This window comes from Cynoglossus semilaevis, chromosome 4 (genome assembly GCF_000523025.1).
Source record: "Cynoglossus semilaevis isolate Cse_v1.0 chromosome 4, Cse_v1.0, whole genome shotgun sequence".
Lineage (NCBI taxonomy): Eukaryota > Metazoa > Chordata > Actinopteri > Pleuronectiformes > Cynoglossidae > Cynoglossus > Cynoglossus semilaevis.
Window position 1 is genome coordinate 17,423,445 of NC_024310.1, and position 9,986 is coordinate 17,433,430.

The 9,986-nt window shown below is 38.9% G+C and overlaps 2 protein-coding genes across 3 annotated transcripts in view; one reads left to right on the top strand and one right to left on the bottom strand.

Moving 5' to 3' along the window:
* The window catches only part of ppm1lb (protein phosphatase, Mg2+/Mn2+ dependent, 1Lb), a 34,177-nt gene extending 28,720 nt beyond the window's left edge, over nt 1-5,457 (bottom strand). The window contains exons 1-2 of one of the 2 annotated variants that reach the window (XM_008309729.3): nt 5,027-5,457; nt 4,426-4,940 (exon numbers count right to left, since the gene is read on the bottom strand). In XM_008309729.3, the coding sequence (XP_008307951.1) occupies nt 4,426-4,824 (399 nt within the window). In that variant the 5' untranslated portion in view covers nt 4,825-4,940; nt 5,027-5,457. Of the gene's footprint in view, nt 1-4,425 lie in introns of both variants that reach the window. The other variant, XM_025055108.1, reaches the window with a different exon arrangement.
* Nucleotides 5,458-6,040: 583 nt separating this feature from the next.
* nmd3 (NMD3 ribosome export adaptor) overlaps nt 6,041-9,986 on the top strand; it is an 8,481-nt gene continuing 4,535 nt past the window's right edge. The window contains exons 1-7 of the mRNA XM_008309730.3: nt 6,041-6,163; nt 6,407-6,497; nt 6,649-6,783; nt 6,939-7,035; nt 7,194-7,274; nt 7,652-7,780; nt 8,529-8,619. Coding sequence (XP_008307952.1) covers nt 6,454-6,497; nt 6,649-6,783; nt 6,939-7,035; nt 7,194-7,274; nt 7,652-7,780; nt 8,529-8,619 — 577 coding nt within the window. The 5' untranslated portion in view covers nt 6,041-6,163; nt 6,407-6,453. The remainder of the gene's footprint in view (nt 6,164-6,406; nt 6,498-6,648; nt 6,784-6,938; nt 7,036-7,193; nt 7,275-7,651; nt 7,781-8,528; nt 8,620-9,986) is intronic.

Consider the following 9,986-nt stretch of genomic DNA (forward strand, 5'->3'; position numbering starts at 1 on the left):
GATGTCCGGCATGTCACACTGGCACCTTCATTAACTGAGCGTTTGTTACAACACGTCACAAAAATAAATCGATATACATCAAGTATCACCATTCAGCTAAAAAATATTGAGATATGATTTTTAGTGCATATCGTCCAGCCATAGTAAAGCCCATACACAGCATGGGTTTAAAAACACATTTACTAGAAATCATCAATCCACTTCTCCATCCATCCATCCTCCCATCTTTTCACATATACATCCATCCTTTCTTCATCTCATTCATCCATCCAGTTAGGCTACTTCTTAAAATAATATCAGTTTTTGCCCTACCAATTATGGTGTGTTCCAGACAACTGGGAAGTCAGATTTACGAGTAGGAACACTGCACTAGAAGGTCCACACACAGGTCGAAGGTCGTACTGGTAAACTGGCAGATCCATCTACCACAACTTCAATGAGGTGCAGCAGCCTGACATCAAATAATCAATGGTAGAGCCCAGGGAAAAGTACTCTGTACTTCAATAAACGTAACAAATGTTTTTTGTTTTTTTAATAAATAGATATTTAAATACAACAGCTGTATAAGGTAAGGGCGACATCGTCTCCTGTGTCTCATCTCCTCCACTGTTTTTCCTTCTCTGTTTCATTTATACAGTCAGATAACTGGACTTCAAAGTATCTTTTCAAAAACAATCCAAATATTAATGTATGCTGGTCAGGCATGTAGTTTAAAAAAAAAAGAAAAAGTTTCCTTTCTTTGCCTGGAACACTTTCAGCTTGTGCCTAAAATATTCCAAGTGGAATAAGTAAGAGATCCCAGCATTTGTGTCCAGCATTATACTGCAACAGTTGGATCCCATTCTATGTAGCAGAATGCATTACCTCCCAGCTTCAGAAGTACTTTATATTCAAGTACAGTTCTGCAGGATATTGAATCCTATGTCAGCTCTAATGTCACATTCAACAAGGACATGACTTACAGCCAAAGCTGCCTCTGGCCCCTGTGGGCCAACGAGGCAGGAGCCAATGTTGGCTGCAAACCACGATTTGAGACACCACTGCAGTTTTCAAGGGCAGCAGAACTGCCACACTACATACTGTACAGATTGTTGTAAAGCTTACATGCATGTATGGGAGGTGTCGTCATAAAAACCTTCCATATGACTGTTGCAAAAACATCTGATCAGCAATTAAACAGCCCATTACAGCAGGAACAAACGTCGACTGTAATTATTCCCAGACACTGATGTTAGGTTTGCAGTAAGCCTGTCAATTACCGAGCCCATCACTGCAGCCTCTAAGTGGCTTTAGGTTCAGGCCTAGCTACAACACCAGATGTTCTGCGACACAGCAATCCATTTATCTACTAGTTAAGTGATTGGCTCTGTTGAAGGATTTAATTTTCTACCTTAACTTCCTGCCATCCAACCTGCTCCTGCACTCACACACTTGGTTCACACTTTCACAAAAGTTATATAAAGCATTCTCTTCCACATGGCAGATAACCATCAACATCAATGTGCTTATTTTTATTTTAATGGAGGAAATGACTCGGGTCAAATCCCTAAATGTTTGGGATTAGCCGAGCCTTTCTGGAGGCAGGATTTGTCTTCTAATTAACGGGGCACATACATTTCAAAATCTGAGTTTGAAAGTGACTCAACTGCTGTAAGCCACCAATTTACACATGCAAATATTGAGTGTGCGTTCTACATGCCCACGGAACTGCAGTTTCCACATTTTGGTTTCTGTGATAATATTTGTAAAATGCATGTATAGAAGAGGATTTGTGTGAGCTTTAAAGAGAGCTGTGTTAGCCTAACTGTTCTTCTAATTTCACAGCGTTGATTGACAGCAAAAACTCTCTATTTGTCACTGTGCAACACTGTATCAGATCATTTATAAATCTTTTTTAAACTGTTTACATAAAGGAACTGAAAAGAACTTCCATTAACTCCCACTTTAATTTCTGCCTTATCAAGATTAATATAACTGAAGCCCAACTTCACTAATATGAATATTATGCTATTTCTGTCTATTACACATTTGTGTATATATATATATATATATATTTAAATAGCTGATCTTTTTACTTCTTTTTTACAGAAGATTCTGCTTTTTCCAGATCAATATTTTCCCCATTACACTAATTTCATGATGTAATGGACATTTGGAGCCTTTGATAATTAATACCGTATGATCTGCCTTTTCCTCGTCTGACATTACACAGAGAAAACAACCAGAGACTGTGCAGATAAACAAAATAATCATTAATCAGAACCCTAAGTGCATCTAACGCCACGTATTCCCACAGAGCTCTTGTGGAATCACAGCTCCAATTAGCTGGCACACTGAACGCCCCAGAGAGAATGTGCTTTAAATTTCTGTTCTCCTCAGGCTTCATAAACAACGTCTTCACCTGTCGACTGACTCATAATTAGACCTGTGTGTGTATGGGATAAAATCCTTTGTTGATGATTCTGATCTCTCATGTATGCTGTATATGCTTAACTTGGAAAGAAACATAAAATCACCCATACATATATTTTATTGTTCCTTTTAGCTGCTTTAATTACAACATGTCTGTTTTTTTATGTAGGTAAGGAGCAAATCTACCAGTCAAGGCCGCCTTGTTGGATTTCCATATTTTCAGACAAGCTCACAGCAGACAAATTTAATTAAATTAAAGAGTCTAAACCACCCCTGCACCTCCCCAACCCTCCTTATTCTCTAACACAAACACACTTTGCCTTTGGACTGGAGATAGAAAATACCCAAAAAAAGGCACTGAAGCGTAGACGTCTGTCCTGCACATTCTCATTTCCATAGTGTCCACAAGACACACATTAGCCAACAGACATGTAGTGAAAAAAGTCAGCCCCACGAGCAAAGCTGAACTTTTGCCCTTTTGTGTTTTTCCTCATTATTCTCACACAGGGAGCTCTCGTCTCATCTCCAATTCTATTTAAAACAAGTATATTTTACACTACACACAGTCTCCAGCCTTCAATATTTGTCTCTTCAAGTCACACACCACATGTGTGGTAGCTGTGGCCGGTGTTAGGTCACATGGTGTCTAAAAAGAAACTACAGGATGAGCAAAAAAAAAAAAAAGCGCCGGGAAGAGACCACAGGGGAAAACAATCCAGTGACCACATTTGGTCAAAGCTGCAGCAGTTAGTACTATAGCCTGAAATGTAATTCCCCATAAAAGATCATCATTCTAATGCTTCTGGATGCCTATTTTTACAATGTTATCATAAAGTCCTCTATCACAGCAGAATACACAAATGCAGAATGAAGAAAAATTGCTAGCAGGCTTCCTGGAGAGGCTCGAAGCTCCAGAGCGATAGAAAATGTGGAATATTTAATGAGCAGCAAAAGGAGAACAGATTGAAGAGAACGTGATTTCCTGTCACAGGCCTAATCCTTTACTTCCACGCGGCACTGTCATGGGTTCTGTATTATGCACATACCTCCTCATTCAGGGCCCGAGACACAATGGCAACGTTCAAACACACAAGAGTCTTGTTGCAAGTCTTCTTTCACGTACACACTTCTCCAAGTATTGATTTGGGAGTGGAAAGAATTCACAGACTGATGAGCCTTTTCAGTCATGATGCATCTCATACAGAAGTGCCCTCTCCTCTGATGTTCCTATATGGAAGATCAGCCTTTTCTTTCCAGCTTGTAATCTTGTTAGAGGGAAACAGTCTGCATGATCTGAAACGCTGTAAGGCTGATGGATCAATGCACAGTGACCAGTTTGATTCTATCTACTGTTTTTCCCAAATTAAGATCTATGGATAAACAAAAATGATGCAGAAGTGAAAAATATTCCTTCATCTACTACAACTCTTTCCTTTATATAAATGTATAATTACTTATTCCCATAAGAAAAGCTCAATATCACCATTAGGGATTTGGTCAGGTGACCAAAACACCACTACTTACACCGTTTGGCAATCTATTCTAATTGAAACCTCTGTTATAAATTATTAAAAGCAATATGCAATGATTTGTTTTCAACTTTTCAATCTACTGCTAAAGTAAACTAAGATTCCTCAGATGTCACACCTTTAACTTTAAAATTTAACTTTAATGTCTAAATATTCCAATACACAAAAAAAGTGGTATTTACCTCAGGGGACTGAACAGGTGATTTTTTTTGCTCACCACAGTTAGGCTATATTATTAATTAATATTATTAATATTAATATTATTAAAATTGGATTTTTGCAGATATTTACGTGTTAATATTCCATACAACAAATACATAAAAACCATTACGCCACTGGAGGTCGAACAGGTGACTTATGGTTGTAAGCAGGAGCCATAACCGCTCTCCATGGTGCATCTTAAACAAATCTAATTGTCAACTTCTCAAGATGAAAATGCCCCAAAATGACTTCAAACTTTCACAGACAGATGGCCTGTACTCACCTCTCCACCGTGGCCGTCAAAAACACCAAATATTGAGGGATGACTCTTGTTGACGATGTCGGTGAGCACCTCGAACCTGTCCTCCATGTGGTCACGCCGGCCTTGGATGGAGTACACGGCCACATTGTTGCTCTTGAACTCCCAGGTCTTGGAGAACTCTGCATCCAGGACGTCCAGCCCGCCGAAGCGCTCGTTCTGCATCATCTCCGCGACTTTCCCCTTGACCATTTTGACCGCATCCCGGCTGGACTTGACGATGGTTTTCACCTCGTCCGTGTGGAAGAAGTAACTCCACAGAGCCAGGCTGATGCACAGCAGGAACAGGGTCTCAGGTCTGAGCAAAAAATAACGCATAATGCGACCCAACAAAGAGAGCAGGGTCATCGTATCCTCTATCATTTAATTATTCACAGGCAGAGATCACGGCAGGTTGTTGGCTCGCTCGCAGGTTTCACTCCATGGTCGTCGGCGTGATTTGTTGTTTGGCAGCGTTGGCACACACTGGTACATTCAAACTGAGCACAAAACACCGGAAAATATTACGACTAGAACGCTTTAACGTGCGACACTTTACTGCACTATTGTTGTGGTTATTATTTACCAGCAGACGTGAGCTGACAGTTGACAAACGCGGTTTCCACTCACACGCAGCCCCGCAGTGAGTGAGAAGCACCAGAAAATGTCTGTGATATCGAAATTACGTCCAAAAACAGCGCCCCCCCCTCTGCTCTGGATAAGAGTTATTGCGCTGAATGCATTGAGTACGAGACAGTGGAGCCTCCTCCGGACTCCTGAAAATAGCGGTGTTGGTTGAGGCTCACATTCCCAGCTGCTGCCACACAGACTGCGACTCAGTCTGCAGCCGCTGCTGCTGCTCTCCGAAAGCACGGCCGTGGTGCCTTTAGTAAAACTCGGATTCTTTTCGCCATCTGTATAAAAAATATGTAAAAGTATGTGCGGTAGTCGAATTTTACAACATGTGCGTGTTACTTGCTGAATAGTTGTCTAAAGTTGTGAATTTGTTACATAGATCGAAAAGTTAACCTTTATTACAATAAGCTGTATCCGCTGCTTTTGATGCCTTCAGGTGCAGCTCGTATTTCGCTGAGACCTCACGTTGTTCTTTTGTCCAATCATATTATTTATTGCTGGTAAACGCAAATGTTGAGAATTAAGAAACGAACTTACCAAACAATTATCAGACTGATTAACCAACCCACCAACTAACAAACCAACTACCTTTAATTTAACAGTTATACTTCAACACGTACGAATTTCTACTACATCAGTTTAGAAATGGTTGTTTCTGTTTTTTTGACAATTTGACAAATTTGACAATTTACTTCAATTTACTACCTCAAAGTTATTTGTTTTTTGTATTTCTGTGCATTACATAAAATATTGACATGAGTTCTAAGTATTGTGTGTGCCTTGTTTTATTTATATACATGCTTAATTCTTTGAGGTCATGTTTTGAAAATCCCTTGAATGTCGCTTCATTTAATTTTCATTTAATTTCTATAGGTATAAGAAGAATATTTTTCAAAACTAACAATTATTTATAATTAATTAAATTACATTTCTGTGAACATTAAATATAATTTATTTATTTATTGTAAAATTTGTTCAGGCATCCAAAGGGACTGCCGAGGTCTTTTAGGTCCGGATGACGTCATCATTTCGGTCCGCCTGGAGAAAACGTGGGGGAGCTTTCTGATTTTTATTTTACGGAGGATCTGTAAGTAAAAACACGTTTGTACTTTTTTAACGACTCTGCGTGACAGGGTGTAGATAATTGAACAATTTTGAATTTTGGATGACATTTAAAGGCTGTTTTTGTTCCATTATCCGTCAAAATAATAGATTAGCCTCTGATGCTAACTGTCGCCCCAAAGTATGGCTGTCATATATTTTTAATGTTTAACACTATACGTTAAAGCTGAAATTCCTCCAAGAAAATCTGTAACGTTCCTATTTTCAGAACAACACTCATTCACCTACCTACTGTAAACTATCGATATCGGGAGAATGGAGTACATGAAAGCTCCTGCCACAAGCAGCCAGGGAAATATGTAAGTCAACTTCATTACTGCCACTTTTGCGATTTGTCAAATGTCATCTTATACCTTATGTAATTCCTAATGGAAAAAATCTGCACAAAGAATACATACATAAATAATGTCTGATTTAATAATATTTCTCTGTTGCAATATTGTTCTACAGCCTGTGCTGCACTTGTGGCGTTCCAATTCCTCCCAACCCAGCAAATATGTGTGTTGCCTGCCTGCGCACTCAGGTAGACATCTCCGAGGGAATTCCAAAGCAAGTCACAGTGCATTTCTGCAAGCAGTGTGAAAGGTTTGTTTCAGGAATACTAATAAAATGGATATTATCATGCACCTATAAAAATATTTAAAAATATATATAGAACAGATATCAGATATACAGTATAGCATCGTTTTTGATATTTTGAAACATTGAGGTTTAAATGCACATTTCCTACTTCATTGCAGATACTTACAGCCCCCAGGCACCTGGGTACAGTGTGCTTTGGAGTCCAGAGAACTGCTGGCACTGTGTCTGAAGAAAATTAAGAACTCTATGTCTAAAGTAAGTTGGATTCTAAACTTTCTAACCACAGTCAATATGTTGTGTGTTTTTATTAGAAAAAAAACTTGACCGTATGTGTCTCTCAACACAAGAGTATGAAGCATGATAAAATGTTGAATGTTGTAGTGGGTGATTCAACAACACTTCTCTCATCACAGGTGCGCCTTATTGATGCTGGATTTTTGTGGACCGAACCACACTCCAAGAGGATTAAAATGAAAGTCACTATACAGAAGGAGGTGTGGACAAAAATGTGATAAAAGAGGGACAGTGACATTGAACCATATCAGTTGTTGGCATTTTACATGTCTTAAAAACAGGAGTTGGTTAATATTAAGAATTTCTGAAGTAACGCCAAGCGCTTAAAATAAATAGCATTTAAATAAATTAGGTCTCATCTTCTTAAAGTCTAAGTGGAACCTGAGACTGCAGATTCTAGTCTTTCTTCTATCAGTTCAGGAAAACGTTCTCCTGGTCTCAGTTGCCTGACTGTCACTAGATTACTCAGGGATGCAAACATAAGACGTCACATTTCTGGATAAACTTTTCAATTACATTTGCTCCATTATAAACGATATATAAAATCATAATATTGTCAATATCCTTGTCTCTGCAGGTGATGAATGGAGCCATCCTGCAGCAAGTGTTCGTGGTGGAGTTTGTCATCCAGTCTCAGATGTGTGATGACTGCCATCGTGTAGAAGCCAAAGACTTTTGGAAGGCTGTGGTCCAACTGAGGCAGAAGGTTGGTCATAAATAAGTAAATTCCATCTCAGACAGTGTATTTGTGCTTCTGTTACCTCTCCTCTCAGTTTGATATCATGTTTCTTCTACAGTAGAAAGTGTATTTATTGACAAAGTTTATCCTAAATTCAGTATTATTTCAGCCATGAACAATAAACATCATCACACATTTACCTTTAATATTCACACTGATGAATTAACACACATTTTCTTTTCCGTTGCTTTTAGAAGGATATGTTGCTGTGTAGTAAACTGCCAACACTTCTAGTAGGGCTGTTGTCAGCTAAAGAAGGTCTTGGCCCTGAAAAATCATTTATTTTATATATATATATATATATATATATATATATATGTTGTATCAGTTTATAACTAATGTTTTTCCACTTAAATTGATCATGCACATAAATATATGAATATAAAATGACTCTTATGGTATATCAAGCCACCAGCCATCATCTCTTTTGATTATTACTCTTGTGTTTACAGTATAACTTTTTTTTAATTTAACATTTAATTTAACATTATAACTTTTTAAATTTTTAAAGTGAGATCAGAGATTTGACATCTCTCTCACTTCATGTCCTTAACACACGTTCTTTGTTTAAAATGAAGTTGTGTAGGAACCACAGTTTTCTGACGATGATACTAGTGTTTATAAAATTTGTCTGAACTATTGCACCAGATTGAGTGTATTTGGATGACCAAAGTAGAGAAATATTGATGCCAAGTTTTTGCTTGATGTATCATAGACTGTTCATAAAAAGACCTTCTACTATCTGGAGCAGCTGATCCTGAAGCATAAATTCCACCAGAATGCCCTTAACATCAAAGAGATCCATGGTGAGTCAAAGTCATGTGATCTGATGCGTCTATTAATTTCCACATGCTTGATGGTACTGAGGTATTTGTGTTGTTAACACTGCAAAGATTAATCTGCAGTGTGTTTGATGTAGAAAATGATCAGAACCTCTCAGTCTGTCTGTCTGTATATACTGTTAATTACGCCGTCTTCTGATACATACGCCAGCTCACGCGTTCATATCTTTGGCGTCAATCACAACATACGACTGTCCTCATGTGGGCCCCAGAGAGTCATGTACTCTGGTCCATTTACTGCTGCTGTAATCAGTGTAGACATTCCACAAGAATTCCAACAAAACAAGTCGGCGCAGTGCCACAGAAAATATACACGCTCTAGAACCAAGGGGTTCCTGCTGTCTTCATACAGACACTTCTATATTCAGACAAACAGGCCTAGTTTAATCTTCACATCTCGCTATGTCACTGTAATCAGTCCTTGTGGTTATATGGAGATGTGGGTCACATCTTCAGGTCATTGTCATTCTTTTATTGGCTCTCTGTGTTTTAATCAATCCTGCTACTCAGTTAAAATAACCAGGAAATGTCAGTATTCTGTTCAAGTTGTGGGGTGGATTAAGTCAAAATGAGGCAGCATCCAAGAAAGTGTTATATATGGTCGCAGTAAAGGTTTTCAACCAAGCATCACTGGTTGGAGTATAGGGGTCAAGGTGGTTGGGGTTTTTGGCTCCTAAAGGCAGCTGGGAGTCCCTGTACAAACCCCATATTGAAAAGCCCACTGCTGATCTTCAGTGGAGGATAGTACATGGGGCTGTGGCCACGAACTGACATTTGGTATACATAGACCCTGGCACTAGTGAAAACTGCCCCATCTACTCTCAGGAGGAAACACTTGGCCACTTGTGGCTGAAGTGTTTCAGACTGCCCCCACTTCTCATACTACTTCAGAAACTACTCTCCGGTTCACAGCAAACCTTTGATGCTGAGATATTCATTTTTGGCCCTAGTTAATTACTAAGTCACACACCCAACACCCTGGTTAATGTACTTTTAGGACAGGCTAGATTAAGCATCTGGCTAACCTTAAAAAAATAAAATAAAAGGTAACATTTCACTGATGCTCCATTTTTTAATATAAATGGAGAATTCAAAGATCAAAGGTCTACGTCTCTGTTTCTCTATCTGTCTCTCTACTTCTATGTCTCTCTCCCTCGCCCTCCCTCTCCCTCTCTCTCTAGTCTTTGTGACTTAAATGATCTCCACATCATTGGCACACGTTGAAAGCTGCTGCAAAGGTTGCAGCATATGGCGGCCATATTTCCCATCAGTGTTGGCTCCCTTGTATGCATTTGTTTCCCCGCATATGAGCAGTGGTGATGACCTGTGAA